The sequence below is a fragment of the Hipposideros armiger genome, unplaced genomic scaffold (assembly GCF_001890085.2).
Source record: "Hipposideros armiger isolate ML-2016 unplaced genomic scaffold, ASM189008v1 scaffold_71, whole genome shotgun sequence".
Classification (NCBI taxonomy): Eukaryota; Metazoa; Chordata; class Mammalia; order Chiroptera; family Hipposideridae; genus Hipposideros; species Hipposideros armiger.
The window spans coordinates 2,518,762-2,542,795 of NW_017731421.1; the positions used below are offsets into that span (position 1 = coordinate 2,518,762).

General features: G+C 48.0%; 1 protein-coding gene across 4 annotated transcripts in view; it reads right to left on the minus strand.

The window, feature by feature from the left end:
- The window catches only part of ABTB3 (ankyrin repeat and BTB domain containing 3), a 297,350-nt gene that overhangs the window by 69,668 nt on the left and 203,648 nt on the right, over positions 1 to 24,034 (minus strand). For all 4 annotated transcript variants that reach the window (XM_019642633.1, XM_019642631.1, XM_019642634.1 and 1 more), the window contains exon 4: positions 6,502 to 6,654. In XM_019642633.1, coding sequence (XP_019498178.1) covers positions 6,502 to 6,654 — 153 coding nt within the window. The remainder of the gene's footprint in view (positions 1 to 6,501; positions 6,655 to 24,034) is intronic.

Sequence of the window (24,034 nt, forward strand, 5' to 3'; positions counted from 1 at the left end):
GTAGACAGCAAATACCCATGGGTATGTATGTGTCACACACGGGTGACGCCTTAGACACTAGTCTGTGTGGTCGTTTTCACCTGATAACATGCCAGGGCCATTTAAAAAAACTGTGGTAAAATATATTCAGTGCCCCTTCACCTAAACATACGTACAGACATAATTCTATGTATCCAGGAAACACTGACTCCCATGCCCCTCTTCCCGCAGCCCAACTGAGTCATTTCTAACACATTTCAGTCTGTCGCCCCCCTGCTGGTCCCCCGCGGCTTCTACCTTCTCTGTTTTCTCTAGCATCCTCTCCATCTCTCTGTCGCCCCTGCTTCTGCCTTAGTGCAGCTGTCCACCTGGATTCTTGCAGCAGCTTCTTGACCCCAGGCCCCTGATCCTGCCCTCCTGAGGCCATTTTCCAGGCCACCACCAGCCCCGCTTTCTACACTATAAATCAGATGTCATTTCCCTGCTTAATAATCTGCCTTAATAATAATAATAATCTCCTACAGGATATAGTGAAAATTCTTTGGCATGGCATAAAAGACCTTCCCCAGGCTGAATTCAGACAAGCTTTTGGTGCCAGGGGCCTGGCCCACAGGGGACACTTAGAGTCATACTGGCTGAATCCGATGCTCTTGGTTTGAAGTCCTTGTTTCCCTCAACACACGTTCCCACCTTGAGGCCTTTGCATATGCGGTTCCTTCTGTGTGGACTTATTCTTCTAATGCCCTCCCTTTTCCTCTCCTCTCTTCACCTTCTCTACCTGGTAAATCTGTGTCTTCTTTAGGATTCAGCTCAAACGGTACCTTGTGCATGTCCAGCTCTCCCAGACCTGGATCTTTACTGCCTATCAGAGTATTTACCAGGTTTTTCTGTAATTACTTGGACCCCACTGCCCAACACCCCCACCCCAGTCTAACTCATAGTGGGTCAGCCACACAGGAGGCGCTTGGTACATGCCTACAGACTGCAGGGCTGTCTTGTCAGCTCAGCCCCTGGAGCAGGCTCCGTGGCCTGTCCCTGACATTGTTGGGGGAGGACAGCTGAGCCCCAAAGTGACCCTCTTGGGATCACGAACAGGTCAGTTTCCTGTCTTCCAGGAGGCGATAATGCATTGACCTTAGTGCAAGGGCAGCAGCAGCTCCCACGGGGTCGCCGTGGGGCCTGCAGTGTGGATTTTATGTCTGTGGGAGGTGAAGAAGGGGCTGGCGTTCCGTGGCTGCACTTTCATGGCAGTCCCACTGGAGAGGCCGTGGGGAGCTGAGGGATTTGTCCAGCGCCAGGCGAGGACGAGGGCATTCAAGGGGAGAGGAAAGGGTGGTTCTGACTCTGTGAGAGGCTGGGAGCCTTCCAGGGCCCCACAGAGCCATGCCCAGGCCCAGGTGCTCCACCTCTGCAGGTGACCTTCTGCGGGAGAGCGCGGCGAGGCCCCAAGTCCGAATTCAGGGGTTGATGTGGACATGACCGAGGGAAATGGCTCGCATGGATGTGGCCCAAGATCTCCCAGCCCCAGTCTCTTCCATGGACTCCTGGCCAGGACACCACATATGCCTCCAAAGCAGGAGAGTGACACTGTCCCCTCCCCTTCAAGGTCCTGAGGGGCTCTCTGAACATCCCATCGATCTGTCCCTCCCTCAATTCCTCTCTACCCTGCTCTGACTTTCTTTGTAGAGCTCATACTCTGTGAAATTATCTTGCTCATTTGTTCACTCGTGTTTATTGTCTGTGACTGCCCAGCAGGGACTTCGTCTCCTCTGAGCCCAGAACAAGACCTGGTTCCATCTAGATAAGGTAGAGAATGGATGGAGAGCATCTGGCCTTCTGATACCAAGGGCTGGAATTCCTGTCATCTGGGTGATCCTCTTCTTAAAGGGCCACAGATGTTTATAGGAACGAGGGCCGGCAGCTCCAACCATACAAGGTCTGTCTCCTACTTGACTGGGCAGCACTAGATGCTGTGGTCCTTCTGGGCAGCAGTTGGGTCTTTCCTGACTTGGTCTCCCTGTGACTTGGCCCCACACAGAGCTTGGTGGGCCATCAGCACCCCATAAATATTTGGTGAATGAACCCAAACTTTTAGCTGTCATTATATGGCTATGTAAGAGTAAACAGAATTTTAGGACAGATACTATTGTGGCACAACCTTCACCTTAGAACCCAGGTTGACTTGCAGCATACAAATAGCAAAACGTGTTCACCTCGAAAGGTGCCCAGGAGATCTGGGATGGGTGAAAAGTAGCAGATCAAACAGTGGTGCAATTCATTAAATTCATACGCGGCCCTCTATGAGGCTCCTCACCCCATGAAGCAGCTGTCACCCCCATCTTTACAGGAGAGGAAAATAGCCCTGTTGAGATGGGCTCGTGGCTTGCCCCAGGTCACCTCTAGAAAGCAGCAGACCCAGACGGCAGCATCTAGTGTGCGGTTTGGCACTTAGTAGGTGCTCAACAAACCATGAAAGAGCGAAAGAAAGACTATAATGACCCAGGGCTCTTGAGTCCCATCCTGATACTATTTGAGCCTTACCACCCCCAAACGTATCCACTTTGAGACAGCTCAAAATCTGGTTTGAATTTAAAAAACACCTGCAGAAAGATTCACCATTTCCTGGAGTGAGCGCATGGTTCTAACCCCCAAAGCCTGTTGGTAGGTGCCGTTTATCAGCTAAGACAGGAACTGGGGACACCCCTCACTACCTTCATTTTAACACAGCCTCACTTTGGAGCAGAAAAATTGCCCCTTACAAATATGGGGAAAACAACAGTATTTACTCTTTGCATTTCTGAAATGTTTCAAAACCAATTAATTTTTTAAAAAGTACAAACCCTGCCAGGGTGTACCATTTGTCTTTTCCCTTATTCTACTGCCCCTCCCCTGCCTCCCAAAAGACAAGGAGAAAAAAAAACAAAAAAGGCCTGCTTGCTCCAGGTTAAGTTTACTGGGGCCTTTAATTAAGGAAGAATAAATAGGTCACCCCAGAAAAACTGCAGCCGCATCAAATGGTATTCCTTCTGAATAAACCTGATCACCACGGAGAGGCTTTTCTGCAGCCAAATAAAGACCAAAGCAGAAATCCCGCGGCTTTTGACCAAGGTCACTCTGAAAATCAATGGCAGCACTAGTGTCAGACCTGGGAATCCTTGACTTCGGTTGCTCTGTGCAGGCTGGTGTCCCGGCTGCCTCCCACCAGGAAACCTTAGCCAGCTGGTAGGTAATTATGCGTGCTAATAGTCAGGACACTCTAGTCGCCAACACCAAGCTCCAAGTTCCTGCGTTTGTTAGACCGCCAACGTACCTGAATTTTTCTAGGGCTGTTTTGGAGAGGGGAGCTCAGCTCTGATTGACTCAGACCTAGGAGCCTGTGTGACAACTTCGAAGATGAATGTCTGGGAGGGCAGTGACAAACAACTATATATATATTTTTAACTCTACTCACCAAAGCCTCCATTCCAGACCTCATCTGCCTCACAGTCGTCTGTGTGACCTTGGAGAAGTTCCATAACCTCAATTAACCTCAGCTTTCCTGTTTGTAAAATGGGACAATAAAGTCTGTCTTGCACAATAGTTGGGGACAGCACACCGTGAAGACTGTTAGTGCAAGGCTCAGAGGAAGGATCTCTAAATAAACAAAACTTCTTTGATCCCATTACCCGTAAGCTGGAGACGGTAATTCCTACTTCACGTCACATTAAATGAGATTGTACAGATGTACCTCTATGTTGCCTGGATTGAAAAATAGGTACTCTTTAAACAAAAAAACAAAACAAAACTCATTCTTCCTTTCACATACTAAATTTAGTCTAGTTAATGGAACTTGTGTTACACTTATAATATGAGGAAAGCTAATGAAAGACTCTATTTTAGGTTTTTTTCTTTGAAAATGATTTCTAGACTTAATGAAAATATAGCTAGAATTAGTATATTTTCTATGCACAAATCATCCTTCTAGAGACAAATGAGTCAAGGATTGAGAGATAAATGACCAAAAATAGCCTAGAGACTCACATGGCATCCCTTTCTCTCTCTGCTCTAAATGTGTGCCTATTGGCCAGCCAGGATATCTCACTCACACCCTGAATGCCACGGTTGAGGCCTCAAACAGGATGGATGTTGAAATTGAACTCCCTGGCATGACTGTCAGAATAACACACACTTGGTCCCTAGACCATGGAGTCAAAGTTCCTTGCTGGACCAGGAGCGCAGAGATAGACAGTAGCTTTTGAAGCTCATACTCAGCCTGTGGAATTATGACAAGAACACAAGCATCTGGAAGAGGGTTATCAGCATTCTCCAAGATGGCTGAGTCTAGGACTAGGGCGAGGGACCAGAAAAAATGGTTCTGTCGTTGGGTGTCTGGGTTTGATATCCAATGCCTAACTCTGTCACTTCATACCTGTGCGATGTTGGGAGAGTTACCTAATCCTGCTGGGTCTTGATTTCTTCCTCTGCAAAACGGGGCAGCACTACTTTCCTGGGTAACAACAGTGTTTGCTTGGAGGCTGACATGTTAAAAGCCTTTCAGAATTATAAAGCAACGCCTAGGTAGGAGTCTCCATTACTAGTTTAGGGATAGTAGAGACGGGGCAATGCTAGCTCATAACAACCATGTCGTGAGCACTTACTCCTTTCAGCATGTTCATAACCCTGCTTTGTGCTTGCACCAACCTCCAAAGGGAGCTGCTATTATTAAGCCCATCTTTTGGGTGGGGAAATGAAGGTCCGGAGAGGTTAACTAGCTTGCCCAAGGTTGCATAGCTAATTAGCCATGCGGTGGGATTTGGACCCAGGCAATGGGACTCTGAAGCCCAGGTTCCTAACCTGATAGCTGTGGGGTCTGTTGAGACCGTGACAAACAAGGAGTTACTTTGTCAGCAAGAGTAAAAGAAACATTCTACTTTCTCCACCACCCAGCAGCCCCAGGCTTCGTCTCAAGCTCATCCCAGGTTGGAGCTGGGGCAGTGAGCAGGGGTGATGGGAGTGAGCTGCAGGTAAGGTGCCACACCCAGGAAACACAAGGCAGGAGAGTCTGGTGGCAGAGGAAGGGCTCTGGAGGATATGCCACAAAAATCTCATTCCTGGCACCTCCACCTAGAAGCTGTCCCACCAAAGGCTTCCTAATCTGCAAAACAGGAAGATTATGCTAACCTCAGGATGCTGCTTCAGGGACTAAAGGAGACAAGTAATGAATACAAATCTCTTGTTGCAATTGATCAATGGCACATAGTAGGTGCTCAATAAATTGCTGCTCCTGGCCTTTCTTCGAGACCTGCTGTTATTCTAGGTGATAAGGTGTAAGTGATGGTGGCACAGCCAGAAACTGCCTAGACAGAAACCTGAGGACAGTCCAACTCAACACTTAAAACTATGGGCCTGGGGGTCTGGGCTATCTGAATTCATATCCTGATTGCATTACTTACTAGTCCCTGTGACCTTGGGCATATTACTTAACCTATCTCTGTCTCAGTTTCCTTATCTGTAAAGTGGGCATAATGGAACATGCCTCGTAGGGTTTGGGGAATATTAGATATTAGATAATCTGTGTAAAGCACTTAGAGCAGTGCCCAGCATTTGGTAAGCATTCAGTAAATCCCACGATGATGGTTTCGATCAGCCCCCTGCTGAAGGGCATCTCTGGGCCATGTGTGATACTGCAAACCCTCCCTTTCCTTGCAGACCCCAATAAGGTCCTGGAAGAATGAAAACCTCTGCAGCCTGGCCACAGGCTCAGGCCAGATGAACTTAAGAGGAAGGGCAGTTTTTCATCATATGGGCAGTGGGGGTTTGAAAATATTGACAATGACCACCTGGCAAACAGCGCAGGGAGGCAGGTTGTGCACACACACCCCTCAGAGTTCCTGTGCTCTTTGCATTTAGAGTCAGGTTTTGATTCAGCTGAGTGAGTTGCTTTCTTTCTTTTGCTTTGGATAAAAATGAGCACCCACGCATGGGGGTGTCCCCGAGCAGCCCACGAATAATTCCCACCCGGATGGAGAGGAGACCTGGGCAGAGGCTTGAAAAATACAGAGCGAGCCACTCCATCCCTTAGCACGTGAAAAAGAGAGGCGTGCTCCTCTGTCGCTAGAAATTGTACACGGCAAGCTTTTGTTAGAAAACTACAGAAAGACCATAATTTACTTCTTGTGGAGGGAAGAGGAGGGAGGGTGGGGGAGGGAGGAGACAGAGAGGAATTACGAATAGAAAGAATATGAAAGAAGCAAGGCAAAGGATATCTTGTAGTGGTAGCCTCAGAGCATTCCCGCACAGCCTGGCTGCTGTCCTCATCCATCCCTGGAACTCAGGGGACCTGCTTACTGTTAAGCCCATGCCTGTCATGTAAACCAGTGGGGACCTCCGGAGCACACCGCCCTGCAGGGCTCAGGTTGAAGAGGTAGATGCAATCAGTCCGAAGGCCCGCGGGCTGCCGGGGTCTCCTTCCACTCGGAAGCCGGCTGGGCGGGTGTCCGGGAAGGGCGCCCCCCATCCCTGCGCCCCGCCCGCGGTCCCTACCTGAGCTGGCGCGGCTCGCAGTCCACGCCTGGCAGGAGCAGCCGGGCCGCCTGGCGGACGTCGTCGCTGTCCATGGAGAAGCTGCGGCGGTGGCCGGCGTGTGCCACGGCCACCCGGATCCACTCCATCAGCGGCGGCAGCACGAGGAAGGGCCTGCAGCGGGGGAGGGACGTGGAGATGCGTGAGGGCCGCCGGGGCCCGGGGCTGCCGGCTCAGCCCTCCTCCCCTTCCCCTTCGTCGCCTGCCCCCCCCCCTGCTTTCCCTGGAGACCTTGCCTCTGCATTCCAGAGCAGTGGGATAGCCTTTGGAGACATCCTGACCGCACTGGTGACCTCGCGGCAGGCTCCCCGGAGCCTCTAGGCCTCAGTTTCCTCATCTATAAACCGGGGATAAAGTGGCTGTGAAAGGATAAGATGGGACGATTCTGCGGGAATTATCTCCCTCAGGGATCATGTGAACAAAAAGGAAATGACTCACTTAAAGCACCAAGCACAGGGTCTGGTGCTTAGTGGAAAACCCCCCACATGCCTGCGGGTGTTAGTACTTGGGGCTCCCTATTCTGAGCTCAATGTTAAGGCGTCCTTTAGCTCTCCGGCCCCAGCCGCTTCCTGCCAATCCTCCTGGATCGCTCCCAGGCCTCAGCCCTGCCCAAGCACCAGGCTGCCGACCGGCTTTAGCACCTGGGAAGGGAGTAGCGAGGGCCAAGTCTACAGGCAGCTGCTGGCAACAGCCCGCAAAGGTGGAGGGGCCCGAGGGGACCTTCCCCACACCCCTGAAGCCCTGGAGCCTCAGGGGCCTCACCTTGCTAATGGGATCACAGCGGGGTGTCCAGCTTGGTGCAAGAATTACCTGAGACAATGTCTGGCGGATCTACAACTTTCTAAGTGGAACGCATTTGTGCCGACTTCCTATTTCTTGCAGAGGTTATTATAAATTCTGTCCTCTCGTTAGGATTACAAGGGAAGGGGGGCGGAGCTTTTGAAAAATACCGATGCCTGAGTCCTGTCCCAGGAATTCTGATTTAATTCACTGAGGATGGGGGCAGTCATTGGTAGTTTTTAAAACCTTCCCATAATGTGCATTCATCCCCTTAATGTGCATCAGAATTATCTGGAGGGCTTGTTAAAGTATATTACTGGGCCCCACCCCCAGAGTGTCTGATTCAGGAGATCTGGAGAGGTAGGCAAAAATGTGCGGTTCTAAGGAGTTGCTGATGCTGCTGGGCTGGGGGACCACAGTCAAAGAATTTCTGCTCTGAAGTATTGGTAGAGGGCTTGGGGATCACGTACGTGTGTGTGTGTGTGTGTGTGTGTGTGTGTGTGTGTTTGTTAAAATAAAATGTACCTTCCCAGCCTTATCTCCATAAATGCTGATTGTGTAGGGTCCAGGAGTATAATTGTAATAAGCAGCCGCTATGATACTGATTTAGGTAGACCAAGGACCACACTTTGAGAAACACACTGTGTAGATCAAAAATGCTTCTTACCATGAAGCAGGGCTGAGACTACGATGAGGCATGTGGGGCGTGCCTAGGTTGCAAAATTTAAGGAGATCGGGTCATGCAAGTATGTTCCAGGTGCCTCTCTTCCCTTACCCTAGCCCTGGTGCTGCCACTCAGTCCAGCATGGCTGCCATGGGAACGAGAGAGGATGGTAGACAGGTTACAAGGCAAAGAACCCCTCACCGTATGCAGATGGCATAAGCTTCCCACCAAGTTTTTGGTGGCTGGTTCCAGTTTCCCAGAGTAGGGCCTATTTATCTAATGCTAATAATATTCAACAGCTAAGTGTTTTACATTCATCTCAGTTATTCCCCTTTATGATCTCATCTAAATGCTTAGGACCAATCAACGAGCTACTTATGATTATGCCCAATTTGTAGATCAAGATAATGAAGTTTATGGCCTGGATCAGAAGGTTAGCAAGTGTGAGAGCTGGGAGTCAGACCCAAGTCTTTTGACTACATAGCCCATGTGCCATAACCCCACTTGATACTGACATTCTCTTGTCCAACTTCCCAGCATGCACTCTGTTACCTAGCATGCCCTGTTACCCAAGGGAGGCTGATCTGATCATGGACCCTTGATAGCACGCAATGTTCAGTTCTGCTAATGAAGCTCATCCCCTATCTGAAAGGCCTCCAGCCCTTTAAAAATCCATACCCCACTCAACCTTCAAACCACAATTCAAATCCCACCTCTCCCATTTCTCCTGATGATTTTGTCCCACCTAGCCACCTTCCATGGTGGACCCCACCACACTGGCCTTACCTGCTGGCCTTGCAGATGCCCTGTTAGAATGTAAACACCACGGGGTAGGGACGACCTGGCAATGCTCAGTTCATTGATCCAGCCCCAGCCCCAGGACAGTTCCTGGCAGGCTGTAGCACTTAATAAATATTTGTTCATGAAACAGACTAAGATTTACCAATTTCTTACTGGGTGAAATGGATAAAAATCAAGTTTCTGGACCCATGGACCTATGGGGCAGACTCCCGGGTTATTTCTGCCTGAACGGGCTTGCTGCTCGGCTGTCGCCCTCATTCTCTCATTCTCTCCATCACCTAAACTGAATCAAGCACCCAATAAACACACACTGGCTTGAAATGGAATTGGATTCTATTGTCTCAGGTGAGCAGGACTTATTTTTGTCACCATGTCTCCATCACTGCTGAAAACAGCCCGGAGTGCTCACAGAACCCCCCTGGGTTGTTCTGCAGAGGCAACACCATCTCGGCCCCGCCCCCATCACCACTTTACTTTGCTCAGTGCCCCCGAAGCACAGCCCACAACTTCCAGTCTTAGGGGCTGCATCTCCATCGGCTATCCTTCGGCTGCTACCTTTCATGTGAGATGCCAAGACCCAGGGCAGGCAGCCAGCTCCTGACGAATGCCAAGAGGAGAAAAAGAGGCTCTGCCGCCTTCAAAACACCACAGCGACCAAGACAGCTGGCAGCGCCAGAATCAGAAACCTTGATCCTCGGGATTCCAGCCTCCTCTGAAATCTTCTATGTACCTATTCTGTCCTTTCAACATTGCCTTCTTTTCATCCCTCGGACCTCAACAGTTTATAAGCTCATGAATTCTTTGCCAGAAACTCATTTAAAAATCTTCTTATCTTGTCTGCTCAGAGTGGAAAAAAATAGTATGATTTGTGAGTTTCTTTTGGAGGAGTTGGAGATGGGAAAGAATTCTAGGGCCTTGAGTTGAGAAGTTAGAAAATGCTGAGGGAAAAAAAGACAGTCTTCTCCTTATAGATTTTTGATTTTCCTTATAGATTTTTGAAGAGAACATTGTTCCACTGACTCCTAACTTTGTTCTGAAGTCATCTGTAGTGACTAAAACTCAGAGGGAGTTTAAGGAGCTCTTGGCTTAATGAGCTGTCTCTTTAGGTTGTGTCAACATCAGGCTCATGGGGGGGAAGCGTGTGAAAATTGCCAAAGCTCTGATTTGAACAGGTCTGGGTGGGGCCCTGGGCATCTGCATTCTAAACAAGCTCCTCTGGGAATTCTGTAACAAGCCAGGTTTGATAACCCCTGACCGGTGGCCTGAGGTGAACAGAGCGGGTACAAGTCAGCTCAAATAGGGCAAATCTTTGCTAGGGTGTTCCAAGAGAAGGTCTGTGGGGTGGGACAGAGGCTCTGGAAGGAAAGAGGAAGCCCAGATGGGCTTCTTGTAGGGTCCAGAGAGCGAGTCAGCTCAGGAAGTTTGTTGGGACCTTTCTGAAATGGGAAGAGAGAGCTGGTGACGTGGGTGACAGTCCAGAATTGAAAGGAGTTTGGTTGGGGAGGGGCTGAGCACTAAGGAGGATGGTAGGCTATGTGGGAGATTCTGCAGAGCTGAATTCCAGTCCTGAATCTGCCTGGATCTCACAGTGGCTCCGGCCTGTAAACGTTTGGATCTCAGTGTCTTCATCTGTAAAGTGGCTGGGTTTGGATCAGATGGTCTATTTCAGGGGTCAGCAAACCTTTTCTGTAAAAGGCCAGGTAGTAAATACAGTAATACCTTGGTTTGCGAGCATAATTTGTTCCAGGAACAAACTACTCGTATTGCAAGACATTGCTCGTTTACCACCTTAAAATGTATTAGAAATGTTTTCTCATCTTGTGGAACACTCGCAAACCACGTTACTCACAATTCAAGGTTTTACTGTATTTTGGAATTACGGGCCACACAATCTTGTTTCAACCACTCAGCTCTGCCATTATAAGAAAGCAGCCTCAGACAACCCACAAATGAGTGACCTTGGCTGTGTTCCAGGAAAACCTTCTTCACAAAATCAGATGGTGGGTCATAGTTGGCCGACTTGGGGGGTCTATCTGGTTCCTTCCTTCCTTCTTTGGTTCTATTGAAATAGCCAGCTGCCTGGGGGCTTAGGAAGGATCCAGGGTGTGGAGCAAGGAAGGTGGGAATAAGCACATGAAGGTGTTTGTGATGGGGACAAAACGCTTTGGAGAGATTAGAAAACAGGACCCGGCCACAAAGGGATCATGGTTGGATTTGGGGACTACTGAGCCACAGGCATACCCACAGGCAGTACCTTCAATGACAAAACCCAAACCTGGCCATGGCGTGTAACTGATAAATGTCATCTATTAACATCATTTATTCATCCGACAATCCTTTAGGGAGCACCAAATTGGACTCACACTTCCAGGGGCTGGAGATAAAGCAACCAGGGCTCATCAGGTCCTTGTTCTCATAGACATAACCGTCTCATAGAGAGACAGATAATAAACACATAAACCAACAAGTAGCAAAGCAATTACAAACTGTGATCAGTGCCAGGGTGCTGGGGTAGACAATCAACAGGGCTGAGGTGGGAAGGCCTCTCTGAGGAGGTGACAAAACCCCTAAGATGTGAAGGCCTCAGCCATATGTGAGCGTGTGTGTAGACGGATGGACGCTCCAGGCAGCAGGAACAGACTGTGCAAAGGCCCTGAGGCAGGGAAGACCTGTATAGCTCACGGAGAGCTTTCACATGCATCATCTCCTATTTGTCCCTCCAGGGCTCATGGGGTGACCAGGACATGTGTGAGGAAGGATCTCTGTGGTCAGATGAGTAATGGCTCCAAAAGACCTGACACCTTTAGTTTTGGACCGCTAAAACTGATTTTGAACTAACTACTGACCTCCAGAACTGTAAGAGAATAAATTGTGTTTTGTTTTAACCCACTGAGTTTGTGGTAATTTGTCAGAGCCGCCACAGGAAACTAATACGATCACGAAGCCAGGGTAATGATAAAGTCATTGCGGGTGAGGCTGGAGACACAGTGATAAAGACCAAGTATTAAAACTGGGAATGAGGGTATCCACAGGGCTCTGGAATTCATCTCAGATACCTAAACTGCCTTGTGCCTGAGGTCAGAGACAATACGTGTTGATATGGGCTGAAGTGTATTCCCCCTCAACTTTGTATGTTGAAGCCCTAACACCCAGTAGTACCTCAGAATGTTTAACTGTATTAAAATAAGGCCGTTAGGGTGGGCCCTCATTCATTACGACTGGTCTTATAAAAGGAGACCAGGGGGTGTATATGCATAGAGGGGCCCCCATGTGAAAGTTGCGGCAAGAGGGCGGCCATCTTCAGGCCAAGGAGAGATGCTTCAGGAAAATAAAACCACAAAAAAACGGCTGAAACCTTGATCTTGGACTTCCAGGCTCCAGCACTGTGAGAAAATAAGTTTCTTTTGTTCAAGACACCTAGTCTTGTGTTGATTTGTTACGGAAGCCCTGGCAGAGTAATACACCTGTGGTTTGACTTAAGCCCTTCCCTGCCCTTGAAGTTTTAGTCTGTGGTAGAAGAGCATCAACTGCAAGTTCAAACTCCTCAGAGAGCTGATGGTTTCAGTTCACTTCCTTTAACCTAGTGACAACAGTGGATGAATTCAAAGTCATCTGGAGGCTGTACAGTGCAGAGGTTAGAAGTGCTGGCTTTGGAGAGAGGCTGACCAAGAGGTAGATTCTGGCTCCACCTTCTACCTGTGTGACCTTGAACAAGGTATTTCAATTGTCGTGCCTCAATTTTCTCATCAGAAAAAAGGGGATAATAAAAAAATCCCTATTTCAGAGGGTGTAGGGGGCTGAACCACGGCCCCCCAAAGGTATCCACATCCTAATCCCTAGAACCTATAAATGTTACCTTACCTGGCAAAATGGACTTTGCACATGTGGTTAAGTTAAGGATTTTGAGAAGGGAAAACTATCTTGAATTATCCAGGTAAGCCCTAAATACAACCACAAGGGTTCTTAGCAGGAGGCGGCAAAAAGGTCAAAGGAGGAAGGAGGAGATGTGACAACAGAAGCAAGAAGTTGGACTAACGCCAGAAAGGGGGTCACGAACCCAGGAATGCAGGAGCCTCCAGAGGCTGGAAAAGGCAAGGAAACAGGTGCTCCCTGGAGCCCCCTGAAGGACCCAGCCCTGCTGACACCTTAACTTCAGCCCAGGGTAACTGATTTTGTATTCTGACCCCCGGAACTGTTAAGATATTAAATATGTGGTTCTTTGTTTTTGTTTTTTTATCTGAGCCATCCTGCCACCTGTCGGCAGCTCAGCGGCAGCTCAGCTCGGGCCGTGAATGGAACCAGCGACCCTGTTGCTCAGAGCTCTCACTCTTGAGCAAGCTTTTAACCAACTGAGCCACTCGGCCGGCCACTAAATATGTGTTTTTTAAGCCTCCACATTTCTGGCAATTTTTTTACAGCAGTCACAGGAAACAAATAGAGGGTTATTACAAGAATTGGAGGGGATGATGTACGTAGCCCGGCGTCTGGTACCAAGAACACGCTCAGCGAGTGGCAGCTGTTCATCATCATCATCACCAGCGTTGTTTTTCGCATCACCCAGCCTTCTCTCTGCCAGGTGGAGGACAGGCCCTGCTCCACAGAGCGTGGCTCCTGTCGTCTCTTTTCAAATCAAAGCAAACCCCTGCCGTTGCTATGCCTGTACTTGATTAATTGTGCGGCCCTGACTTTTCCTCTTTGTTATCTGTGGATTCTCTCTTAGGCTGAAGAAGAATTCAGATGTTTTACTGTGGTTTAGAAAGTTCATAATTCCACAGATATAGGGAATGAAGGAAAAACAGCGAAATTCATAGTAGACCAACTCCAGTGCTGGTTTCTATAGCAATAGTCATTGTAATCTCACTGCATCTGTGGGCACCGGAGCTAAAATGATGGCAGAGGTCAGAGATGGCCATGGTGGTTACTATAGTGACAACCTTACTGTGCAGTATGGTCAGACTGCCCATGAGGGTGTTTCCTGCAGGTGGCCTGGAGTAGGAGGAGTCAAGGGGTGTGTCCCAGGTCAGTGCTTCTGGAATATGAATGTGCATGAGTCATCCATGATCTTGTTAAAATGCAGATTCAGATTCAGTGGGTCTGGGGCAGGGCCTGAGATTCTGCATTTCTAAGAAGCTCCCAAGCAATGATGCAGCTGCCAGTCTATGGACCACATTTTGATAACCAATCCCCAGGGAGTAGTATGACTCAAGCCAGACACCACAGACGGTGAGCTCTACCATCATGTTTAAGAGGGAGAACATGAGGCTAGACGTGAGAGAGCTGCAAGAGGGATTAGAGGCCTGGAGGACAACAGAATAGAAGAAGCCTGTTTGTAGCTGAACCTCCTGATTGAAGGTGGGTGGTTATGTCTGATTGGCTGAGCCTAATTCACAAGCCTAAACTAAACTACAAGGGAGGCTGGGAGAGCAAGTGTCCTGTGGTGGTTTCAGTTTTTATCATGGAAGGTGGGTTCTGCCTCCCACCAGAATTCTCCTGTAGCCTTCCAACAATCTTATGAAACAGACTCTTTCCGTTTTGAGGAGTTCGTTTGGAACCAAGCACCCATCCCACTGTTTGATAGGTATCTGGTATTCATGACAGTGCTTAGGATCCTCTTGGGGATGTAAATGCTTAAAAAAATATACCTTGTGATGGTTACTATTATGTGTCAACTTAGCTAAGCCACAGGACCCAGGTACGTGGTTCAACACTAGATGGGATGCTGCTGTGAAGGTATTTTTTTAAAGGTGAGATCCACATTTAAATCGGTGGACTCTGAGTAAAGCAGGTCATCCTGCATAAGGTGGGTGGGACTCATCCAATCAGTTGGGGGCCTTAGGAGAAAAAAAATCTGACCTTCTCTGAAGAACAGGGAAATCTGCCAGCACACGGCCTTCAGGTTTGAGCTGGGGTCACACACACATCCTATTGGTTCCTTTTCTCTGGAGATCCCTGACTCATGCACACCTGGCACAGGTGCCATGGGACTCAACAGTGTGCAGCCACGCAGCCTCCTCTTCCTACACCGATTCGACCCTTTCACCTCTGTCCACATCGTCCGGAGCAGGGCGGAAGCTTGGGGCTGAATCACACACAGGACCACTTCCCAGCATCCCCAGCGTGCAGACACACTGTCTGGAAACTGTGAGACAAGGGCACCATGGGCACAGCCAGTGATTTTAGGGAACAGTTAGCCATTCTGGTCAAAAGGACTAGTCCCTTGTAGTGTGAAAGTCAGCCCCATTCACGGGGTGGTTATGTAAATTCCCTGGCATGGGGCAAGCGCCAAGGGGCACTGGATGAGGAGGTGGTTTGTGCTAATGGTGCCAGTCGGTGCCTGTGACTGACCACGGAACCTTCTTGGCTTTCCTGTCACGCCTTCTCAAGAAGGTGACTTAGAGGGCTGGAGGGCTGTAAATGGAGTGCTCATGTCCAGGCAGGTTCAGGCAGAGCAATAGTGATATACGGATAACCACAGTCTCCTTGCTGATGAAAAGCAGCGGCACGCCCCCCCCATGTCCTTCCCTGGGGACGTGGCTCCATCACTGACCCCCCAGCAGTCCCATAATGCGACCTCCACCTCCTCACACTTTCCCATTGGAAGCATTTACGCATTCGACATCTCCCGTCCCTCACAATGTGAATAGGAGAGGCGCAAAAGGACAGAGTGTAAGAATCCACAGTTCTCCCGGAGTTTCAGTCTAGGTATTTCATCTAGTTCTCCATCTTTGTGGGGTCGGGGGCTCAAAATCACCCGGAGGGCCGGCCGAGTGGCGTGATGGTTAAGAGCTGGCTTGGGACGCCAGAGGGCCCCGGTTCGGATCCCACATGAGGGCCAGTGACACTGCCCTCCACAGCTAAGATGGTGAACAACAGCTCAACCTGGAGCTGGGCTGCTGTGAGTCACCGGCGACGGCATAGGCTGCAGCCCCTGCTGCAGTGGGTTGCCCTGGGCTACCGTGTGTAGCCAGCATCCAGCTTGAGCGGCCAGCAGCCGCAGTGAGCGGCCGTCCAGAAGCCGGCGACTGATCTGCCTCGCCTGGAAAGAGCGCAATGATGGTGCCAACTTGGGCCAGTGAAGCAACGTCCTCCACAACTAGACTGAAGAACAAAAGGACAGCAACTTGTCTGTTCCCCTTCCCCCAATTCCTCAATAAAAATCTTATCCCCCAATTCCTCAATAAAAATCTTTAAAATAAAATAAAATAAAATAAAATGCATTAAAAAAAATCATCCGGAGAACAAGTTAAAATGCATATTCCTGGGTTTCTGTCAGTTTTCCAGGTGTATTAGTTTTCCTGTGGCTGCTGTAACAAGCTACCACAAACGTGGTGGCTTACAACAACAGAAACTGGAAATCCCACAGTGCTGGAGGCCAGAAGTCCACTGTTGAGAAGTCAGCAGAGCCGCGCTCCCTCCAGAAGATCTAGGGGGAGCCCCTTCCTTGCCTCTTCTGGCTTCTGGCAGTTGCTAGCATCCCTGGGCTTGTGGAGACACCACGCCAATCTCTGCCTCTGTGTTTATATCACCATTTCCTCTTGTGTGTGTCAAATCTCCTTCTCTCTTATAAGAACACTTGTGATTGGCTTTAGGGTGCACCCAGGTAATCCAGGCTCATCTCCCCATGGCAAGACCCTTCACTGAGTCACGTCTGCAAAGACCCCTTTTCTTTATAAAATAACATGTACAGGTTGCAGTGATCAGGACCTGGTATCTCTAGGAGCCATTATGCAGCCTACTATAACTTGACATCTGCATCTAGTCCATTCTCTGCAGGGTTTGTGATGCCTACCGAAGGCTGGGACCCTCGGGTCTAGAGAGTGCTAGCTAGCTCTGAGCTGCAGGATGCTTGGTGGGCCCGAGGTCTCTGCTCCCGCACCACGAGGGGTCAGCAGACCAGCCCGCACCTCTCCTCTCCAGGCTGCTGGCTGCACCCCAGCGAGGCCTGGCTTAGGGCACAGAGGCCTCTGTGGTGGGAACCTGATCTCCAGTGGGTGGAATGATGATGGGGCCTAGGATATAAATGGCCCTGGGAGGGGAGCTGTGGCTTCAGAAGTGGGGAAGCCACAGGCTCTGCTCGAGGCTGCCGCAGGACCTTCCTCGCAGACTTGGGTACAAAAGATAAACACCCAGGAGGCAGCAGAGGCTGTATAGCTTCATATCCTGGGAGCAGTGGCTGGAGAAGTCTAACAGGGTAGGGCCTAGCCTGGTCAAGGTCAAAAGGCAAAGGTCAGGGATGGGCTCCCAGGAGTCCTCTGGGCCTGTCCCTGTCTCCAAAAGGATTATCATAAAAGTCTGCAAAGGCAGCAGATGGCCTTACGAAGGAAATTCACTGCACCTTTGGGGCTGGGGCTGGAGTTGGAGAAAGGGCACACACCCAGAACAGAAGGCCCTACATTTGAGCCCAGGCTCCATCACTTGCTAGCTGTGGGACCTTTGGCAAGTTACTTTACTTCTCTGTGCCTCAGTTTCCTCATATGTAAAACAGGAGAAATAGTAAGGCCACCCCACGAGGCTGTTGTGAAGATTAGGTAAGAGTATCTCTGTAAGGTGCTCAGCACATAGTAAATGCTCAACAAAGTTAGCTATTATGGAGGGCTCGTTACATACTAGGCAAGGTTCTGAACAGTTTTCTTTCATTGGCTCATTTGAGAATGACAAGAACCATAAAGTAAAGTACTGTTTTATCTTCATTCTACAAATAATGAAACAGAGGCACAGAGAGGTTATGTAACTTGCCTATGGGTACAGTTATAAGCAATAGTCTTGGGATACGCAGGTAGGCAGTGGGACCCAGAGCCAGGGCTAGTAGCCATGGGTTCTATCATTTCCAGGTACAGGCTACAGCATGTGCAAAGGCCCAGAGGCAAGCTGGGGCCTAGGGCTTTGGAGGAACGCAGCTTGGTGTGGCTAGAGCTGAGATGGAGGAGAGGTGGCGATGGAGGGAAGTGGATTAGTAGTAGAAAACACTGGAGAGAGTCAGAAGAAGAATCATACAGGGCCTTGTACCTTCTGGGATAAAACTGCAAACTCGTAATACTTTTAATTTTTCCTCAGTTAGAATTGCAGTTGAAAAACACAAACGCAGAAAAGTATTTGAAAAGAAACATCAAGAGTGGATTGACAAAAATACCTCTGTGAATGCCAAACAATGGGATCAATAACCGTTTGTTTAGAAAGTTAACAGAGAATATTTTTATACTCTGGCAGAGACTGCTGGAGGTCCTTCTGGAAGCCGTATCCTTTTCTTCTTTAGCAATAACCCCCCGCAATCTTTAGCTGGGCTTATGACCACCTAGCATACATCTTTCAGCCTCCCTTGCATTGGTTCTTACAACAATCTGAGCAGAAGTTTCTTGTATGACTTCTAGGAAGGTCCCCAAATGCCCAACTATTCCTGGCCTTCCTTTGTGCTGGCAAGAATGTAGACACCATGGCTGGAGCTCCAGCAGTCAAACTGGACCATTAGGTGGAAGACAGATGTTGGTGATGGCAGAGCAAAAAGATAGAAGAAGGACCTGGATTTTTGATGATTGCTTAAGTGGCCATACCTGCCCTGGATTCTTACTTCCAGATTCTGTTTATTTGAGAAATAAACTTTTATCTTGTTTAAATACCTGCTATTTGTGGTTTTTTGTCACTCACAGCCAAACCTAACTCTAAGTGACATTCACATCGGTTCCCTTGACATTTAAGTTAAATCTCTATTTTTCCTTTTTTGTGTTACTATGGATTTGAATTTGTTTACCAAAAAAAAAGGACAAAAACCTTTCCTTTTAATAATTATCTTCTAAAGACTGTGAACTTGTAGCCGTGATACTATATTTGTTCTAAGAAACTACATTTATTCAAATATTTGTGACAATTAATTGTTTGTTCATTTACAGGTGTAAACTATGTCATAGAAAGTTGTGGTTGTCCATCAACCTTGTGAAAAGTTACTGATAATTGCTTTGAACTCATCATAATTAACCCAATCAATAAAAATAACCACACAGATGCTCTTAAGAGTCAGAAAACATATCTCAAAGTCTTTACCCTTGCTGAAGTCCTCTTGCAAGGAAACATTTTAATTTTAAAATTAACAGATCAATATTATGTTATTTTAGCTATTTCCCCCCAGTTTTATTGAGATATAATTGACATACGACATTGTGTAAATGTAAAGTGTACAGTGTGATGCTTTAATGCACTTATATATTGAGAAATGACTGCCACGGTAGGGTTAGTTAACACTTCCATCACCTCACCTAATTACTATTTCCTTTTTGTGATGAGAACATGTAAGATCTACTTGCTTAGCAACTTTCAAGTATATAATGCAGTGTGGTTAAATACAGTCACTGTGTCGTACTTTAGATCCCTAGAACTTATTCGTCTGATAGCTGGAAGTTGGTCCCCTCTGATCAACATCTCGCCCTACCCCCACCCCAGCCCGTAGTAACCACCATTTTATTCTCTGTTCCTAGGAGTTCAGCTTTGTAAGAAAGATTCTACACATGAGCGAGATCATACAATACTTGTGTTTCTCGGTCTGACTTATTTCATTTAGCAGAATGCCTTCAAGTTTACCCATGTTGTTGCAAATTGTCAGAGTGTCCTTCTTTCTCCTGGCTGAATAATATTCCGTTCACAGGTCAGTTTGAGAACAGCTCACAGAATCTCTTTCTTCCACACAAATCAAGGGCACACAAAGAAGCGGCCGAGTATGGTCTGGAGCTCTTCCCGTGCTGTCCTTGGTGACTCTGCCACTGGGCTGTGGCTTTGAGGACACGATATTCTAGTTCTCTTGTAGTAAACCCTCTGAACTCACATTGCCTTGCATTTGGCAGTATGACAGGATGGATTAAATTCATACCCTAGCCCTGATCAATCAGAGCCCTACTTATCAAAACACAGATTGAAAAGAGCCAATTCCCCAGGCCTCTTGGGCCGCCACGGACTGACTCATGCTTGAAGTGTGTTTTGAAACAGGCCCTGCTACTAACTAGCCGTGTGACTGTGTATCCCTGAGGCTCTGGGGGACTCAAGTGTCCTTGCTAGTAAAGTTACGAGACCAGAGAACCTTTTCTTCCAGCTTAAAATGATAGCATAATATTTTGAAATAACAAAAATACTGATCTAAGGAAGTTGGGAGATAAAAAATCCAAGAATGCAGCTTCTGATTGAATGTTCTGCCATGATGGAAATGCTCTGTGTCTGTGCTGTCCAAGGTAACAGCCACAGCCACATAGGGCCACTGAGCACTCAGTGTGGGTAATGCAGGTGAGTTGCTAACATTCTAATTTGATTCAATTTTAATGAATTTAACTTTAAGCAGCCACATGTGGTGAGCAGCTACCCTATGGCACAGTGACCTTCTAATTCAGCGGTTCTCAACCTGTGGGTCGCGACCCCTTTGGGGGTCAAACGACCCTTTCACAGGGGTCGCCTAAGACCATCAGAAAACAAAAAAGATATTTACATGACGATTCATAACAGTAGCAAAATTACAGTTATAGAGTAACAATGAAAATAATTTTATGGTTGGGGGTCACCACAACATGAGGGACTGTATTAAGGGGTTGCGGCATTAGGAAGGTTCAGAACCGCTGTTAAGTGATGTCCTTTAGAGGTCAGTACACTTTCAGACAAGAATCCTGGTAGAATGGGGGTGGACAAAGGGCTATAGCAGATATTAGGCCACCTGAAGTTTTTTTTTTTTTTTTTAAAGATTTTTTTGGGGAATTGGGGAAGGGGATTAGCCAAGTTGTTGTTCTTCAATCTTCGTTGTGGAGGGTGCCAGTCATCATCTGGCTTCCCACCAGCAGCTCGTGGCCTCTAGGCTCAAGGTGCTGTGTTCAATCTTAGTTGTGGGTGGGCGAAGCTACCATCCCATGCGGGAGTCAAACCCGGAAGCCTTGTTGTTAAGAGCACACGCTCTATCCACTGAGCCATCCAGGCAGCAGCTCAGATCAAGGTGCCAAGTTCAGTCTTAGTTGCAGGTGGGTGTAGCCCACCATCGAACAGGCAACCTTGTTACATCAGCTGAGCCATCCTGCCACCTGTTGGCAGCTCACCAACAGCTCAGCTCAGGTGCAGCGTCACTGGCCCATGTGGGAATCGAACCGGCGGTCCTATTGCTCAGAGCTAGTGCTCTTAAGCCAACTCTTAATCGACTAAGCCACTCGGCCGGCCCCCACCTGAATTTTTAACCTAGCTTTTCCATGATCGTGACCTGCGTCATCATCATCAGGATTTTATAGCATCGGCCCTGTGTTGAGTGCTTACAATGTTCCAGGCTCTGTGCAAAAAGCTCTACGTTAAATAACTTATATTTCATTTCATTATAAAAACATCCTTGGAAGGTACTTATTATCATTTCTACTTTACAGATGAGCAAAGTGAGCCTTAGCAACATTCATTAACTTGCTAAGTCAGAGGGGCAGGGCTGGGGTTTGATCCCAACGCGGCCAGAACACAAAGGCCATGTGCTTAGTCTTTATTGTATCGCTTCTCCAAAGCCCAGTGTGGCACCGAGTGAGTCACTGAACACTAAGAAGCTTCAGTTCTCGGTCTGCGAAGTGAGGAGGCTGGGCCATATGCACTCTAACATCTGCTTCCGTAGGAAAAGGTCATCATGCCTATACTCCGCTTCCCTCAGGGGCCACTTTTCTATAACGAATGCTACTGTTTACAGATGTGACCACGTGACATGAAAAGACCCTGACTGCTCTAAGCACAGTTCAATGATTTTCCTAAACAGAACCCTGGACTCGGTTATAGATTGTTTTGAAAGGCTCCCCAGGGGATTCATATCATCAGAAAGGACTAAGAGTATCAGCCCTGGACTGAGCTTGCTTAAGTTAGAAAAGACCCTTCTGTGAACAGTTTTTTGGTGACAGCTTTTCTGTTGGTTTGTGTGTGTGCGTGTGTGTGTATGTTTACATTAGATAATGACAGCTTTATAATGCATGTTGCCCTTTCTGCCTGGAGGCCAGGAAACAATGCTACATTTTATGCTCAATTACAGTCACAAGTCTGAGGTGAGATTTTTCTGGTACAGAGGTCTTCCTTAGTGCTGATAACATGCCTTTTTTTGTATTGTTACCCTTGTTTTGTGGTTTTGTAACTATCTAACTCATACTGTGAGTCTAGCTCAAATCCTTTTCAGAATTAGACTAGTTATAAATGATGACTAGATAAACATCATCTGTCTCAGAATGCACCAAAGTTCCAAGACTAACTGGGATAAATAAAATAAAAATAAAAAAGACAATGTCACCATGTAGAATGGGGTGGGGAGTGTCCTCTGAAAAGGGAGGAGATAGCAATGGGATACAATTGCCCAGTAAAACAAAAATAAAAAAAGAGAAAGGAAGGAATAAAAGAGAAATCCCCAGAGTGCCTTAAAAATCAAGGAAGAGACAAGTGGGGGGAAAGCGGCAGTTTGGGTATCTACACAAAACAACCATTGGGCCATTTAGCAGATTTATGGAATCTCCACACACGTGAGAAGAAAACATATGTGCAGTTTACTTCTTGGACCAAATGTTACTGATTTTACATTTTGCTGAATCTGGAAGTTTCAGAAACCTGGAGGGATGACAGAAACCAGGAAGGATGCTCGTGATTTTAATAAAAGGAAAACCAAAAGGGCTGTTTTTTAAGCTGGACTTTGATGCTAAGAAAGGACCCTTGTACAGGTCAGTACTCCAGGGCTGATTACCTGTTGAGATGGAAAGGGGACCAGGTGTGTATCCTACCCACCTACCACGGCCCGTCTAATCTCAGCAGAGTTTTTGTAGCCTCTCTCTCCAAACTAGCTAGTGAAGAGGTTGAGTTCTGGGGCCAGTCCTAGGGTAGGCAGAGTATATATCAACCAGAAGAACCAAAGCAAATCGCATCTATGGATAAACCTGGGTCAGGGAAGGGGGCCCCCGGCCATGTCTGGAGCAGTACTTCTCCAAGATGGAGGAACATGGGCTGGCAAACAGGTTGAGGTGTCCGGATTCGGCTGCGGTGTGGGTGCTGGTTCTGCACGGAAGCTGAGTGTGTGGTGAGTGGATGAGGCAAAGATGTCACCTCACCCTTAGATCCCTCTGTCACCTAAAGAGTGAGGGTCCTTTTTCACAGGGCCACCAAGCAGGTAAATGAGGTAACAGGAATGGAAGGACAATGATACGGAAGATGTACCTTCAGGCATCTTCATGTACATCACGCATCTACCACATCTAGTCTAAGTTGTTACCAACTAAACATCAGATTCAGAAAAACACAACTAGGGAGGTAAATCCGCTAACAAAAGCCTCCTCTTGCCGGGGTGGTTCCTTTCCTTGAAGTCCTCTGGCCACAACTGTAGCAGTGTCACAATCCGCCTGCAGCGGCAGCTCCGGCCGGCATGCTCAGGGCTCAGGATCAGTGCTGACGGCTTTGCTCAGCATGTCCGTACACCTGTTCTCAGCCTGCTCCCAGCTTGGCAGCCTCTCAGTCTTGCTGTACTTCTCTCTGCTCAGCCCTGGGCTGGGTCCAAGCTGAAGCTTCGTTTTACTCAAATCTGATGATACACACGGGTCTCGCGCCGCCTCCCACCTCCTGTGATACAGACCGTCTTTCCCAGGCACCGACCCTGTGGGGTGGCTCCCGCCATGGGCCAAACATAGATCACTTTCTTTTTCTGGAAATCGCCAGGCCGCAAGCCAAAGCCAAGGAAGCATTATCTCCATGCTTCGGTGTTGACTCCACTGTCCAAACCACTAGAAAGGGGAACTTATTCACCATGCTTATTCATCTTAGGTGGCCCTCTTCTATGACACACAGGACAGGGGGTTTCACAGGAGTGTGTGCTAAGTGAAGTTAAATTGATAGCTATTTCCAAGAGTGCATGCTCTGGAGTCAGACAGCTTTGGGTTTTAATCCTGTTCAACTCGGTCAGTGACCAAATCTCAGCAAATCACACGGCCAATAAGCCCCAGGTTCCAATCTGAAAATGGGGTAATATATGCCCCGTAGGCTTGCCTGGCACACAGAAGGTACTCAGTAAATTGCAGCTGTTTTTAAACAGTGAAACATTGCATCTGAATTAGGAATTGGACTGGGTCAGGAAGCCCCGAAGCGCAAAAGAAGTAATGGTAGTAGCTCCAGGGAGCAGATCCCAGCTCCACATCAGTAAGACCTCAGAGGAAATCTCGGCTCTCTGAAGCCGAGATGGGAAGGAGGTCCCCAGGGCTGGTGTCTTGGTTGGACGGTCCTCTGGGGAGGATGTTAGGAAAG